A 16556-nucleotide genomic window follows, 5' to 3' on the forward strand; every position below is an offset into this window, starting at 1 on the left:
TTTTTTTGGACTCCATCATTTTATATATTTATTCCTGAATTTTTCTTTAAAATTTTTTTCTTTTATATATCATTTTTCTTAAAAAAAATATACATACAAACTATAAATACTTAGACTATTACGGAAGACACCGTGTGCTCCGGGCAACACTTCGACGACTAGCTTAGCTGTGAAATCACGACAAATTTGTTGTGAAATAATAGTTAAGATTTAGTCATGATTTAGTCGTCAATTGGGAAGTTCTCACCTATTTGTTCGATCGAATAGTGAAGGGGACAAGGCCTAAGTTGAGCCGAAATCGATCGGTCTATTACCAACTCGGGCCGGTCCTCGAAAAAAAATCGCTGCCACAAGGAGAATGTTTCCTTCAGTCGAAAACGGGACCACAAAATAATCACAAAAAAAACGAAGAAATATTGACGAAATAATATCATCGGCGTATCACCCTGGAGACGACGACGCATCACACGGAACCCCTCCTCCCCTTTTCGATTATCTCTTCTCATCAATCGTTGGCCGCCGCCTCCCCCTTCAATCCTTGTTCCGCTACTATTCGGAGCTCCCGCCTGTCTCGACCATCGCCTGTACCTACGGCTTCAGATCCGGTAACTTTAATCTATTGTTCTCTTTTTGAATCTCGGAATCTTTGTAGCAGAGAAGCACGACATGAGATTTCCTAATTTCTCGGCTTCATTCCTTGGTTTTGATTGGGTTGGTGTACGATCAAACTAATTCAATGATTCCCTAGTACTATCACGAGGGAGGTAAATCATGGTAACTGACGGGCCAGATGGATGGGAGGGTGAGTCTTCCAGGGTGCAGGGATTTATGCCCTGCCAGCCCCAGGTTCGACCCTCGTGCTCAATGTGCAAACCACCATGGATCACCTCAGCTAGTCCGTGGGGGCGAGGTCCTTTCCATCTAGATACAACGTAGTGGAGTCTAGTTCATCTTTTAATATTTTTCTACTATTCATTTTTTATGATCTGTCTTCAAAATTCTCAAGATAAACAATCTTAGACATGTTATTATTGTTTTGTTGAATCCCTGCTGTCACGCAAGGCTTGTCCTGTGAACATTCAAATTTCTGTTCTCATCAGTTTTCTGGTAATCTGTTTCTTCTTTCAGACTAATGGTTTGATTGCATCTTCAGGCGTGCCTTGTAAGCTTGGACAACAGGACAAAATAAAATGTTGAAAAGGTTGTTCAGGTGAATCACATGCTTGTTACTATTTTGCCCAGGCTATTATGAAATGTTTAATTTTCTTTTGTTTCATCAAAATGCAGGTATGGAGTGTGCTAGCAAGAAGAAAATATCATGTTGCAGTGTCTAGAATGGTTCAAGCATTTCATTGCCATCCTAGGGAAGTGTTGTGATCTTGATTTTCACCAGTCCAAGGAACTCAAGGATCCAGAACGGTTAGCTAGGGAAACAGTGTGTATGTTGCCTTCTGCCTATATGCATATAAAGTCTCATTTTTATTATCTTCCAATTGATTTAGTCATTTCCTTTCTTTCCTTCTTATTTGCCAATTCTGTTATTTTTGGCATTTATATTTTGAAATTGCTACCATGGTGTTTTCCAACTAAATTCTACTTGATCGTTTTGTGGTTAGCATAACTGAACTACAATCTCTTGTAGGAACTATTCAGTTTTTTAATTAATTTATATTGTGTTTATTCTTTTTTTTTTATTTTAAAAAACAATTGTCATTCTTGATTGTTATAGTTTGTAATTGCTTTTGTTAATTATATGTGGTGTTCTTTTATTCATGTCCATTGTTATTCATCTTTAGAACCCATTTTTGCAGTTAGTGTGAGTGAAATAGAAGCATTGCATGAGCTATTCAAAAAGAATAGTAGTGCGGTAATTGATGATGGCTTAATCAACAAGGTAAGGAACACATTTTTTTCTTATTTGCCATGTCCAATTTATATATTGTATATGATAGTTCCTAACTATTATAGTTTGTAGCTGTCAATCAGATATCATATTTTTCAGATGACATTAATTACATACTTATAAATCACTGACGCTCTTCATTTTACCTACCCCTAATTGAACTTGTGCAATTTTATGTTAATTTACATTTTGTAATCTTCATAGATTAAACATGTTTTTCTATTATACAGGAAAAATTTCAGTTGGCACTATTTAAGACTAAGAAGAAGGAGAGTTTGTTTGCCGATCGGGTTTGTCTCTACCTCTCCGTTCCCCTCCCCTTTTGTTTGCAGCTTCTCAATCAAATTTAATTTCAACCTGAGCTCGGTGCTCAAGTGTAATTTGAATAGGAAAAGGAGAATAAAACACTACTCTTTTTTTGATTTGTTATTGCACTTAATATTCCATTGCTTATTGCTAGCAAGATTGAGCTATTAATAGTTTTAGAAAGCTCAAGAATTGCCTCATGATTTTGCTTTATTGCATATTACTGATGAAATTAGATGGTGTTAGCCACCACAATGTGTGGGGGACACGGTGTTGGTCAATTTGGATACATGCTATGTACTTTATGGACACCCACTTGGTCATTTGATTACATACTGCCCACATGGCTCAATCTCAGCCTCTGCATGATGGACCATCAAATGCAGCATTGCTATCACTATCCTTGTTGAGTGCTCTCATTTCTTTCATCTCCAGGCTTTAGTGAATGCCTTGCTTAGTTAGATACTTTTGTAACTCGTGTAGGTATTTCTGCAGCCTTCTGTAGGCATGACTTCATTCTTTTTAGCTTCACCTTTTTTCTGTCAGTGCGCTGCTCTGAGGTTCAAGGAATTGATGCCTGCGTGCTCCAATACCTCTTTTTCTGTTTCTTCTATGTGCGCATATTATATTCTTCATTTTATGATGATTATGTCTCATTCGACATTTGTTAGTGGGTACTTTAGTCCCATATATATTTTTTCTTTTCAAGGTGTAGTGTTATGTGTTTTGTCATATATCCATTGAATATGTGTCTCTTACATTAAAACTCTAATTTTCCCTCGCATCAACATTTTCTTCCAAATTTTCCGTGAGCTAAAAGGTGATTTTCAAACTAGTATGATAATTATAAGTTGGATTTGAGCTATTGTCAATCAACAAAGAGATTGTGGAAACCCTTACTTATGTGTCCTTTTAAGGCTAGATCTTTGGGAGCCATCTTTTTTTAGTTTAGTGGCTAAATTTTTTTGAATTTTACAAAATTTTCAGGTGTTTGACTTGTTTGACACAAAACACAATGGAATTCTAGGATTTGAGGAGTTTGCACGTGCACTATCTGTCTTCCATCCAAATGCTCCAATTGATGATAAAATTGATTGTAAGCTTGACAGTTTTTCTTGGTTGGTTATGGATTATTTCTAAAAAATTTGCAATTTTTTTTTTTTTAAATTTGGTTTTCATTCGATAAAAGAAGGACCTTTTTTGCATCTGAGGTTCCAGTTATCAGTGCTCTATATACCCTTGAACATGAGAAAAGGAAATATCACGAATCTCATATTTTTCACAAAATAACATCACTCGCCACTGCTTGAACTGTTTTCTTTAAGTAAAAATTGGTAGTTTTTTAGGAAATCTGTTATTTATGGAAAAAGTTATTTTGTATAACTTTTGTACCGGACTATACTTCCTAAAATTTATGGTGAGTGTAAAATTTTGTTGGAAAAATTATTGCTTTTAATGTTTTGATTATGTAATTCAATAGCAGGCCCCACTTGCTAATAGCATGGTCTTGTTACCTGATACACTACTAACATGGCATTACATGCTTGGCAAATTCAACTCTGGATAAGGATTATGATCCTACTGAATTAGTAAATTTGAGTTGAATTAGTGCTTCCTTTTTTTATGACACTTAAAAAAATCGTCTCTTAATGGAAAATGCTTTTTGATGCTAAAAGTTGGAATTTACAAGATATCCCATTTCTTATTGCAGTCTCTTTCAAGCTATATGATCTCAAGCAGCAAGGTTTTATTGAAAGACAAGAGGTACTATGCTTAATATTTTGACTATTTAAATATCCTTTTTTCCCACTAGACAATTTTCAAATTTAATCACTTCTTAACATGTATTATAAACTTCATTTTCAACGTAATAAAAAGAAGGTTCGAGAAGAGGAAATAGTTTGTCAGGTAAATGGAAGAAGTTGAACTCTACATGCAGCATATTTTTATTGACAATGTTTTAAAAAATAATAATAATAATAAAAAGACTATACAATCAAACACCTTACCATTTTTATAAATCAGATAGAAACATTCTTTTTTTATTTGATAGGTAAATGTATCTTTTATATGAATAAAAAGTGATGCAAATCTTGGAGCCCTGGGAGAAACATTCATTTTGAATGAAAGTTTTCTGGATCTAGAAAACTGAAACTGCATTCTTTTGATTCTGCGAGGAAAAATACTGCAGGTCGGATAAGCCATCTGAACTAGTTTGTCTTTTGGTTTCCTTAGATAAGCCATCTAATCCAGCTTTGTTTTCTGGTATCCTCAAAATTCGGGTCCAAAATCCTTCCCATGCTGTATGAATATCAAAATCTGGCAAAACTGCTTGTCCATGCCAATCAACAATGTAAGAATTTAGCATAGCTGCCTGCAAGAGTTCCGTAACTAGATTTAACTCTTCTTGCATATGTAATTCTAGACATTTAAGCTTTGAATCATGTTGGAAGTAAGCAATACGTTTCCAGAATGCCAAGCAGAATTAAGTTTTTATTTTGATTTGCTAGCATTTAAATTACCTTATACATCTCTGACTGCTAATTGGAAATTGAGAGCACTATTGCAGCAATTTTATTATCTTTTTGAATTTTCTGAGCCAGGTTAAGCAAATGGTAGTCGCAACACTTGCTGAATCTGGAATGAATCTTGCAGACGATGTGATAGAAAGTATCATTGACAAGGTTGAGATTATTGGAACTGAAATTGCTTCATCGACATTTTGCACGCTGCTTTTTTGTCTTCTAAATTCATCTTAAATTCTGTTTTTTCTTGAAACTTTACATTTTCTGAGGTTCTGCCACATTTTGATATGAAAACTTATATCCATGAAATTAAGACTTGATTTTGTTCGAGCTGCAAATTTATAATAGTAACCTGTTTGGTATTGCATGGTTATCTTTCAACCTTACATATTCTGTGCTCGAAATGTTTTATACTTTTTGGTTTCTGAATCTCATGTCCCAAGCTTGTGTACCTAAAAACACACAAGCATTTTTTCTATTGTCTATTATTTGGTGTTTCAATCCCATCTGCCCTTTTCTTATGTAAACTTTGTAGGCATCAAGTTGATTTTCATTTTCTGGATGGGTAAATGGAATGAATAGTTTATATTAGCATTTGAAAAGAAGCTACTAAACACAATGACTTTTATGTGCTATGAAATTAATTCAAGAAAGCACTTGGATTTATTGGATGAGGTGCTTATTATTTCTTCATGCCATCTATTTGAGTATTTAAGTGTATATTAAGACATATTTTCTTCTAAGTTCTAATAATCATATTTCTTCCATTTTGTTCTTATCCAGACTTTTGAGGAGGTTGACACAAAACATGATGGAAAAATTGACAAGGAAGAATGGCACAGCCTTATCTTGCAGCATCCCTCCCTTTTAAAGAATATGACTCTCCAATACCTCAGGTAAACAATTGTGAAAATTGTTGCCATTATGTGGGGATGAGAAGTTGGATAATTTAGAAGAAAAAAAATTGTTTACTTTGAAAGATCTGATAACTTATTCATATAAACTGTTTTACTTCTCTTCAGATAACACAAATAGGTCAGTTTTTTCATAAAATAACAGGACAAGAAGTTGCTTTCTGGTTCTCATTTAATGTACAATATATGATTACACAATAGCACAAATCTACATAATTCTCCTCCATATTATACCTTCTAAGAAGTGCCAAATTTTTACAAATCTATATGAGTTCTTAGGTGCATAATCTCATGTATGTGCCATGTGTAACTTTCACTTGATACGAAAATCTTGCTGATTAGGTGTTACTCTTCCATGATTAACCTAACTCCGATCCTGATTTCTAGATTTATTCTAATATCATGAACTGGTGAAGATGTTTTTCTTTTGTTGCACAAGCAAAGTTAGACGAAAACCATACATGTCGTTAGTAGTGGTAGAAGATGATTTTTATAGAATGGCACACTGACAAGAGCTGAAAAGTTCCATGCAAGCTTGTATTGTCTTGGTTTATAAGATCGTTAAGCGGATTACCTTTTTGGCTGTAACAGAATGCAGCAATGCAGTCTCCTTTTTATTTTTCAATTTCTCACTAATTTTGTCTATCTTGAACAGGGACATCACGACAACATTCCCAAGCTTTGTTTTCCACTCTCAAGTTGATGATTGATACATAAGCTCATGCCACTGGTCTGGATTAAACAGTTTGTGCGGGCTTGTACATCTCCGCACCATATTTTTAATTCTTTTTTTTTTATTGTAAATCATTAAAGAGAATGCTAGTAAGTCGGGAACTGGTTACCATAGGCAATTCTGGTGTGATTTGTATTTATTTAGCCACTATCATGCTCTGGATTCCTGTGAATGTTGAGGTTTTGCATCCTTCCGTCGATTTGTTTATTGAAACCAGCAGGATGCTGCAGGTATGGTGTTGTTTTGGTGTAAGAACATTTTATAATCATTCACTAGCTGATGTGTCTGTCCCGTCCCATAACTGTGTTGGTGTGTTCAAGTTAAAGCATGTTAATGGATTGATAAGTCAATGAGACTAGGGTGCAAATGAATCAAATAGTAATATAAAAATATTGATATTTGAGTTTAAATTTAAAAAATATATATAATATTCAAAGTTTGAAGTTTGAAAATATAACTAATTTTGACTAGAGCTCGATTTGAATTGTTGGAATATGTAATTGGATTATAATTTAGAATAACTTAAATTTGAATTTGGTTTGAATTATTCCAAACTTGATTTGTATATATTTAAGTTAAAATTGTGTAAAAATAATTAGAATTAAGTTCGGTTTGTGAGTGGTTCGTGAATAATCAAATAAAATAGTATAAATTTCAATTCGGATTGAAAAAAAATTAAATATGTTAGAGTTCAGTTTGAATTTGATAATGTTAAATATGAATTGAATATTTTTTTAAGCTAATTTAAAAAAGTTCATGAACAAGTTCAGTTTATTTGCACCTCTGGATAAGACACTGATCAAATCTAATTTATTAATTTATCAGTTAATTTTAAAAAATATTTAAAAAATTACTTGATTTTAGTTTTAATAAGACGCTTCGTCTTAAAATTTTTTTACAAACTATTCCTCATTACCTTAGTGATAAACTCATCATACAACAGTTTTATTTTTTAATAAACACAACGCAATAACCGGCAAATGTACTATAATATTTATGAAAAAAAAGGTAATTAAAAAAAAATAGAGTGAATGAATTTTTTTTCCCAACATCGGCAAGGGGTCAATGGGCTATATGAATACCATGATAGTTTTGTTATAATGGGATAAAGATATATTCCTAATAAGTATTGTTCTTGAGATTTTCTTTTTAATTATAAATTGATTATATAATTTATCTCTTTTCATATAATCTGAGGACAAATTGTATATGAAGAATACTTACATGAATATAATCATCTTTTTACTACCATAATAATAAAAAATCTTTCAAAATAAAAAATAAACATAGAGTCAATTCTTCCTTCATATAATTTGGAAATGAACTGTAATTTGGGAACAGACTGTGACACACATGTAATCATTGTGATAATAAAAAATCTCTCAAAATAAAAACAAAAATAGATTTAATTCCATACCGTTCTAATTCCAAGCAAGATAAAAATCCACAAATCTAAATCAAACATATAAGAAGCCAAAAAACAAATAATCTGTCCAGGTTGGGCTTAAGCCTATTTAAGGTCCTAAGTGGGAAAAAATTTTCAAACACCTTTTCAATCAGACTTGGGATAAAAAAATAATGGTTTAATTATTTTTTAACAAATTAAAATATTTTTTATAAAATTTAATTTTTTCATTGGTTGGGATGTAAAATTATTAATTAAATTTTTATATTCAAATTTTGATAATTTATAAATTTTAAACATAATATTATTATTAGATATAATAATACACCTCAAAGAGATAATAAATTTACAATTCACTTAGCTAGAAAAAAAGTGTATTCAAATTGTTTAAAAATGAATAAAGATGAAAGATGGAAAAATAACCCATACAACAACAAGAAACAAAATTAAGAAAATAAGAAAAATGAAATAGAATAACAATAGAAAAAAAAATCATGCGCTCAACTCATCATCATTTACGAAGCATAAAAAATAATTAAATAAAAATTATATGTATAAAATAACAAAACACAATACAATTATTAAAAAAATAAAAAACATAGTGGCATCAAACCGATCATTATCATTTATCAAAAATTAAATGGAAATCTTTTTAGGCATAGAGTAAAAGAAAAAATAAATCATATTTTTCATCATCTAAACCATAACAATTGTAAATGATAGAATAGAGACAAAGATAAAATCAAACAATTTATGATTGTAAATACATCTAAATAAAAATTACACTTAATGTCTATCAAGGAAATGAAATGGTAAAAATATCTAACTATTATTGCTCAAAAATAATAAAATCTTTTATTTCGATCTAACACAATATGGATGAATACATCAACATTTGAATTTAATTAAGCAAGAAGTATAGTAGTAGCACCAATCGGATCAATGTATTAGTGTAAGGTATGATTTCTTTTTTCCAATCTCAACTAGCAAGAGAAGCACAGAGAGAGCGAGTTGGAAAAAGGGAAGAAGGAGAATTAAAAAAAAACTACCTTTTTCATTTTATATTGCATGGATAAAATTAAAATTTTCTAATTCATATTCTTATTGATCAAATGAGAAAGCATCATCAAAGAGAAACTTAACAAGAGAATATTATAATTGAGAGATATTAAAGATTAATAGATTTGATCTTATAAAATAATATTTATAATTAAAAATAAATTAAATTTGTTTAAAAAATAGAGTCACTTTATAACTTTATCCATTGGAACCATAATAAGATATTTGCAAAATCGAAGCTTTGATTTGAAATTGAGATCATGTAAATCTTTAATCCTGTCGATCCTATTATAAAAATATATTTAATGTGTTATAAATAATGACCTTAATTTTTAGATAATGAGATTGTTTAATCTTTTATCAAGTGGATCCTATTCTATTTCATTATCTTTAAAAAATATATAAAAATATATTTAATATATTAAAAATAATGGCCCCAATAAAAATTAAGGTATTAGGTATAATGACCTATATCTAAAGTCGGTCCTATTTCTATTCAAAAGAAGAAATATATACATGTGAATATATCTTCATTCTCCCTATTTGTGTGAATATGTCCTTGTTGATTAGATAGTGACTAACATATGTCTTTAAAAAAAATTCCATTCATCCCTAATCAATTTAGAAGTCGACTATAAATTTATTTTATAATTTATCTCTCATCCTATAATTTAGGAAGGCTGGGAGGCAATACATATATTCATATATTTTTATTTTATATATATATATATATATATATTCGACGCATTCTAAAATTAAATATGAAAAATTCTTCAATAAATCAATAAATCAAACTGGATCCCCCATCCGACAAAATATTCGATATTAAAACCCTGCAGCTAAAGCCTCTCATGGCCCTGTGAACCCTAGCAATCCAGCAGAATCAAAGAGGTAAGCTGCTTCTCGCTGTCTTCTTGATCTGCTGCTTCTCGCTGTCTTCTTCATATGCTGCTTCTCGCTATCTTCTTGATCTGCTGATCATTATCTAGTGATTTTGTTGCTATTTTGCCTTGTTTTTGGCCTCTGATTTCCTTACTCTTTTCGCTTTAATCCGGCTTCTTGATATTATGATAAAAATTCCTTGATTGGGATACAACGGTAGGTCATATTGAGCAAATCGTTTTCGATCTGGAAAGGTTGAAGCAAAATCCTTGCCTTGCTGGAAATCAAAGTAGAAACCTTTGCGATTTAAACTTTAAACAAGAGGAGAGTGGGGTACCATTGGCACCGAAGGTAATCGCAAAGTCAGCGGTGTCTGATGTTGGATTAAAGGTACTTTGTTCGGCTAGGTAGTTAATCTATAGATCGAGAGCCAGGGGCGGCGTGCATCGAACTTCAAACGCCAAAGGCGACTGTAAATTTTCCAAATCACCTTAACTTAATTCGATATATTTCTAAAGTGTCTTCCTCGTGTTTCTTTGGATCTAATTAAATCCTTAGTTTTTTTATGCTTAGTGCACTTCGTCAAGTCAGAAAGTCACGTACTAGTTGTTCGTGCTTTTTTATTTGAAATTCTTCTTGTTGACGCATAGATCATCGCATCTACTGTAAGGTCTCTCTTTTTTAGCTTATCGTTGGTGGTGTTATGCCTATGTTTACAGGAGATTGTTCTATCAGCAATGGCATTCAGTACAAGTGCAAAGAAATCCATATGGTTAGTAGTCAGCAAACTGAATACTTTGGGGCAACCAAGTAGGGGTTATTTCTCTCCTATTTCTCCAAGACAGTTTGCAAACCAGATTGTATGGAACCAGGTGTTTATGAGAAAGTTCAGTGCCGAAGTATCAGCTACTGATCAAATAAATCGCATCAAACAACTGAGGGAGAGAACAAGTGCCCCAATTAAGGATGTCAAAAGTGCTCTTGTTAATTGTAATTGGGATTTAGGTTGGTTGCAGTTTATCACTATTATGTGTTTATTGATGTTGTTAAATCACATAATCACTTTGCTTGATGCTACAGAGGCTGCGCAAAAGGATCTCAGAAAGAGAGGAGTGGTGCTTGCTTCAAAGAAATCTTCTCGGGCTGCATCCGAAGGTTTGCTCTCACTAGCACAGATGGATAAAAAGGCTGTTGTAGTTGAGCTCAACTGCGAGACAGATTTTGTAGCAAGGAATGATACATTTCAGTACCTGGTTAGTATTGATTTACCAATGGTGAAAACAAGTAGGGTATACAATGATGACCAGTGATACCATCATGATTTTGTCCTTGAAAAAAATGTGTATAAATTGCTTCTGCGTACTTCCCACTTGTTCTTATAATTTAAACACAGAATTTTTGATGGTTCAGTATTATCTAGAATTTGATGAATCACAAAATCTCCTCTCCAAGTAGATGAACTTCTTCCATCTTAAGAAGTTTCCTTTCATCTAATTTACATTAAATTTCTTATACAGTCATGTCTGATGTATTTAATATAGGAGATTTTGGATTCTTGGTTAGCAACATTGAATGCTGTGTATCTGCCATTAACTGTTAACAGAGTTTGACATGCCTTTTTTGGCAAGCACTTGTGTGATGCTTGATTGCATGCAGATTATTAGCATGAACCATTGGCAGGCAACTTGATTCTTCAGTGAATATTCATTTTTGATATTGTATGATGAGAAGCAACTGACCCCACTATGTGGGATAAATTTGTTGTTGTTGTTTGATAAAAAGTGCCTTGAAATTCAATTTCGCAAGATGATAAAGCAACAACAGAAGTTCCAATGGCAAAATATAGTATACCTTAATATAAAAATGGTCACCAACTGTTCATTTGAATTTTTTTTAGCAAACTTCGACATCTTAATTATCCAATGCCAATATATTCTTGCTGCCTAAATTTAAATGTCAGTTTTCAGCGACTGCTTCTAGTTCAGTGCTCCATGTACAATGTCCTTTTCGAAGTCTATGCATTATTTGTGGTAACTGAATGGCTAAGTCTGGACCACTATCAACTTCTGACTTCTTGATCCTCATTCAGGCTTCTGCTTTGGCAAGGGCTGCTTTATCAATAGAAAATCCAACTCCACTATCCCAGGAAGCTTTTGCTTTTGGACCTGAATACTTGGAGGTACACATTTGTAGATTCACTTATTCACATGGTTATGCTTGCAAAGATTGTATAAAAATATTGTAACTGATTCAAATGCTGGTGGAAAAAATAGTTTAGGGTCTAAGGATGAAAGTAGAATTGTAGAATGTAGATGGCATCTGCCTTTGTGAAGTAGAAATTAATGCTCTCCATGCTTACAAGTGGAGATGTGAACTTTAAATTATGATGCAGGAAACTATGATTCTCTATTGCCTAACAAGAGTACGTGCATTTCTTTCACCTCTAATGTAAAATACTCTTTTTTTCTATTAACCTTGACTAGAATCGTGGGTTTTGTTTTCTTGTACTCCCTCCCCTTGGATTTAGAGCTATCCTTTGCTTAGTATAGTAACCACCAAAAACAAATAACTGTTCTTATAACTTTTTTTTTTTTCTGTATGTTATATTATATAATTGTTTTTAGTAATTCTTTTTCTTTCTACCATAGTGAATGAATATAAAAAATAAAATCTTTTTCTTTGAAGAGTCTTGCCATCATTATTTTACATCATAGCAATCTTGTCTTCACTAAATTTCTAATGCTGCCAAATTCTCATAATATAGAACATGAAGATTAATTTGGATCATCCCAAACTATCTGGAGAAACTACAGTCCAAACTGCAGTTACAGAAGTTGCTGCCATGGTGGGAGAGAATGTCAAGATTAGAAGAGGTTATGCATTGTCGTCGACTTCATATGGTGCTGTTGTATCTTATCTTCACACATGTCCCCAGCCAGGTAATATAACTGTAATCTTCTGGGCTGTTAATCAGACTGAAAAAACATACAATCCATCTGAAATTAGCATGTTCAATCAATAGGTTGGATTTTATAAATTCTTGTGCTTCTCTCACCATTATCATTTCTGTACTATTTAGCATGCTTCAAATTACTTTACTTTCCGTTGGTGTTTTCTAGTTTCTAAGTATGGTTTAATGAAGCTGTTTACTGGATCGGACTTTAAGTTTTGCCCAACTAATATGGTACTGCAAGTCTAGTCTGTTGACTAGTCTTGAATCTTTATAGATGAGATTATGCATCAAATTTTTAGCCGCTTAGAAAATAAATGCTATCAAATTTTACCAATATTTGGTGTTCTGATCTGCGTCTTCCAGGTTTGGGTCGTATTGCTGGATTGGTTACATTGGAAGTGGAAGATGGCAATGCTTCACTTGATGCTCTTCAGCGGGTCGGCTCATCATTGGCAATGCACATAGTGGCATCAAAGCCTTTGTTTTTGTCCAAGGAACTTGTTCCTTCAGAGGCATTAGAGAGTGAGCGTGACATACTGAAAACACAGGTGTTGTACTAAATTTGAGGAATCGCTATATTGAACTCTGTCAAAATGATTCTTGTTTAAACTGCAAATGATTTTAGATACTGGAACAAGAATAATTAAATAGGGAGAGAAAAAAGTGCTTTTGGGCTATGTTGTTGTGTGTTTATTATCTCAGTCTATCTACTACTCATTTGTTCAAGGGAGTTTAGTATTGGCATCTTTTGATGCTACTCTCCTCCTTTCCTTGTATCTCATTGTTGTAGAACATGATGTCCATACTTGTGAACTTCTGATTCTCACATATGTGTTTTTTTTATACTCACTAACTTCTTTGTTAATCTTTATAGAAGTGAGAGACTCATGCTTCTGATTTTATTTTCTTGAGCATTTATCCCTCAGTTTTTTGCTTGCATTATTTGTAAGAAACATGCTAAGCAAATTCTGTTTAGTTCCCTGGTAATACTTGTGTTGTCATTTATGTATCCTCAGCAGCAAGCAGCATTTAGTTTTCTATTTATACAAGAATATTCATTATGTTCAATTCTCTATTTTCCACTGAAGATGTGTCCCTTCTTTTTCTTTTTTTATTTTTTATTTCAGGCAGAAAGTTCAGGGAAGTCGCAGATGGTCGTTGAGAAAATGGTGGAAGGTCGTATTAGGAAGTACTATGAAGAAGTTGTTTTGTCGGAGCAAAAGTATTTCTTGGACGATAGTATTAGTGTGAAGGTATATCAGGCATCTTTTATTGCTTTTTTCTGTTTAGAAGCTTTAAAGGTTCAAGTGAGTTTTACTCGAGCCTTGCCCTATTTGAATGTTATGACAGTTCATATTTTATTATTGACAACTTTGAATGTCACTCTAAGAATAGAGTGACCAGATTTCATTTTGATTTTGATGTCATATGCAGTCTCTGTTGAATGATTTATCGAAGGAAGTTGGTTCCAGTGTTAGAATCGGCAAATTTCTCAGAATGGAGGTTGGAGAAGGAATCCAAAGGTAAGCATTGCGTCTCATTTTATTATTATTGTAATATCTTGCAGGCAAATGCAAATGCTGTAGATAACATTTGTTGCTATGTCGTTTGATTACCTGCAACTGCAATTTTTTTTTTTGGAATAGTAGTTTTTAAAAAATCTAAATTCCAAGCCTTTTAGTAGAGTTCCAGGTATACAGTAAATTGTTTTCTATTTAGTAGAAAAAAAGTAAAAAAACTATTTAATATTTGTACTTTTTTATATTTATAATGGAATATAACATGATTAGCAAATACATTGCTATGGTATAATAATTATTTGTTCTAGAGTATAATAATGTATTATTTTTTGAAAAACTTAGTTTATATTATAGTTCCTATAAATCTTCAAAAAACACAAACAAAAGGGGAATTTTTTTTCCTTGTTCTTTTATTTCTTATTGTTAATTAGGATTGCTATACCAATGATGAATTGATGATGATCACACATCTTTCAAACTAGCCAAAATGTTTTATTAATAGTGTTATTTATTTTTTTATTTAAAAATAATAAATCATGCTTCTCTAATTTTTTTTAAAATTATATACCCACACAACCCATTTGTTAAATTCTATCTTCATTTTATACACGTACAGTTTCCTGTTCTATTTTTGTTTCCCGTTCATACATTACTGTCTTTTTTATGCTCCATTCAGACTTCAAACATGAATTAATCGGTTTTATATCGGTTAACTTCAAACATGAGTTGCAACCATTTTAAGTTCCATACTATTTTCGCAACTTTTATGGTCTGACCTGTTTGGTTTATGAGATGTGTCCACCTAATCAGCTGGAAATGAATTAGAGACGATGAATAGATTTAAATTCCATCCTCTTCATTATTGTTTTCCAAACAATCAATAGAAATTATTCATTTTATTTCTTTTAGCCATAGTGGATGGGCTGTGTTCTGAAACAACAGCTTAGGTTGATCCATTCAACTACATCAGGCATTGATTCTTGAATCTAAAATCATGAGCCAGCTTTGTGGTAGATTTTGAATGCCTTCCAAAATAGACACTTTTTAGGTGCTCATTGTTCCAAAACAGTGCATTAAAATACACTTGCAATTTTTTATTTATCATCAACAAATTACACATTACATGAATCAGATACTTGTTCCTTCCTTTCCAATGTCTAAGTAATGAAGTTGTGTTGCGAATGCAGGGCAGGAGCTTAGCAGCCCTTCACACTGTTGTTCATGCTTCATAATCTTTATCAGCATTCTGAATAACATTATTTCTCCGAAGTACTTGGAGCAATAAACCCTGACAATGACTTGACGTTTTCTTCTCCATATGAAGCAAACTTTTTTCCTACTGCAATTTTTGTTGGAGAGCGACAGGAAATATCAATTTCACCTAGTGAAGTATTTATTTTATTTTTCGATTCAATCGATGAAACTATCATTTAATTTATTTTTCTCAGACATCTTTCGCTTGTTATTGTATCGTTTATGATGCGGTGGAATTAATCGATGAAAACATAGTATTTTGAAACGGTTATAGCTACATTGGAAGTGTTTGCTTGCTTGTTTTTTATTTTTTATTTTTTTGAACTCTCAATTTAATCTTTTTTTAATTATACTAAAAGTATGTTTTTTTTACTATTCGTTGTAGATGCACAATTAGATCAGTCTTATATACTTTAATTGTTTTCCTAACCAATACGGTCGTACTTTTATTATTATCATTTTATTTTCGAAATATCTTATAATTAATTTTTAAAAGTAACAATAAAACAACATAATTTGTAACACTCGTAAAAATGTGAATAAAGTTTAAAAAATTAATGCTGTTTTTACTATAAAAAAATACAAGATCAATCTATAGAGGGAAAGTTTTTTGTCGAATTTTTGAATGTTTGAATTTGATTCATTTATAATCGAATTTAAATTTTATTTAATAAATCCTAAACAAGTTTAATAATATAAATTATAAATTTAAATATTTATTAAAAATTAAATTATATATTTAGAGAAAATTATAATATTCTTATTAAAATTTATAATTTTATTCTGATAAATAAATTTAATATATATATATTTCATAAGTAAAATATAAAATTTATAAATTCAATCTCAAAATTATTATTTTTATTTAAAAGTTAATTTATGAATTTAACGAACATATTCACGAGCTAACGAAACTAATATTGTGAAATTAAAACTTGATTTATTTATCTTAACGACCCTTATTAAACGACCATTTATCTTCACGAACGCTATGGAAAGAAATTTTTTTGAAAAAAACGCTCAAGTCATTAAGAAGGAAGAACTGGCTTTACAAATCAAATAAACGGATTTTATATGGTTCGATTTAATTGATTTTGATGGT

The 16556-nt window shown here is 31.7% G+C and overlaps 2 protein-coding genes across 6 annotated transcripts; both read left to right on the forward strand.

Annotated features, from left to right (window-relative positions):
* The first annotated feature begins 389 nt into the window (after positions 1–389).
* Positions 390–6676, forward strand: LOC122008846 (calcineurin B-like protein 3). 2 transcript variants are annotated; one of them, XM_042564715.1, is made up of 10 exons: positions 390–605; positions 1154–1210; positions 1288–1439; positions 1812–1894; positions 2134–2193; positions 3197–3305; positions 3921–3973; positions 4813–4893; positions 5518–5630; positions 6304–6676. In XM_042564715.1, exons 3-10 carry the CDS (start codon positions 1319–1321, stop codon positions 6356–6358), a joined length of 675 nt encoding a protein of 224 aa, XP_042420649.1. In that variant the 5' UTR covers positions 390–605; positions 1154–1210; positions 1288–1318; the 3' UTR covers positions 6359–6676. The 2 variants fall into 2 exon arrangements, with proteins under 2 accessions (XP_042420649.1, XP_042420650.1); XM_042564716.1 differs by having other exon boundaries at positions 1154–1201.
* A 2938-nt stretch (positions 6677–9614) lies between these two features.
* LOC122008847 (elongation factor Ts, mitochondrial-like) lies at positions 9615–15731 on the forward strand. 4 transcript variants are annotated; one of them, XM_042564719.1, is made up of 10 exons: positions 9675–9736; positions 10447–10499; positions 10600–10732; positions 10808–10980; positions 11817–11906; positions 12492–12666; positions 13044–13228; positions 13808–13933; positions 14115–14203; positions 15388–15731. In XM_042564719.1, exons 2-10 carry the CDS (start codon positions 10497–10499, stop codon positions 15398–15400), a joined length of 987 nt encoding a protein of 328 aa, XP_042420653.1. In that variant the 5' UTR covers positions 9675–9736; positions 10447–10496; the 3' UTR covers positions 15401–15731. The 4 variants fall into 4 exon arrangements, 3 of the variants coding, with proteins under 3 accessions (XP_042420651.1, XP_042420652.1, XP_042420653.1); XM_042564717.1 differs by having other exon boundaries at positions 9615–9736; positions 10447–10732; XR_006119408.1 differs by having other exon boundaries at positions 9615–9736; positions 10447–10732; positions 13808–14203.
* Positions 15732–16556: the final 825 nt, after the last annotated feature.

This window comes from Zingiber officinale, chromosome 8A (genome assembly GCF_018446385.1).
Source record: "Zingiber officinale cultivar Zhangliang chromosome 8A, Zo_v1.1, whole genome shotgun sequence".
Taxonomy (NCBI): domain Eukaryota; kingdom Viridiplantae; phylum Streptophyta; class Magnoliopsida; order Zingiberales; family Zingiberaceae; genus Zingiber; species Zingiber officinale.

What these genes read in the sequence shown, in the direction of transcription:
- LOC122008846 (XM_042564715.1), top strand. Translation starts at nt 1,319, where the DNA reads ATGTTGCAGTGTCTAGAATGGTTCAAGCATTTCATTGCCATCCTAGGG. An exon ending in AATTGATGATAAAATTGATT is followed by an intron (nt 3,306 to 3,920) that starts GTAAGCTTGACA and finishes TTCTTATTGCAG; the next exon opens with TCTCTTTCAAGCTATATGAT. An exon ending in TAGAAAGTATCATTGACAAG is followed by an intron (nt 4,894 to 5,517) that starts GTTGAGATTATT and finishes GTTCTTATCCAG; the next exon opens with ACTTTTGAGGAGGTTGACAC.
- LOC122008847 (XM_042564717.1), top strand. Translation starts at nt 10,465, where the DNA reads ATGGCATTCAGTACAAGTGCAAAGAAATCCATATGGTTAGTAGTCAGC. An exon ending in TTGGACCTGAATACTTGGAG is followed by an intron (nt 11,907 to 12,491) that starts GTACACATTTGT and finishes CTCATAATATAG; the next exon opens with AACATGAAGATTAATTTGGA. An exon ending in ACGATAGTATTAGTGTGAAG is followed by an intron (nt 13,934 to 14,114) that starts GTATATCAGGCA and finishes TGTCATATGCAG; the next exon opens with TCTCTGTTGAATGATTTATC.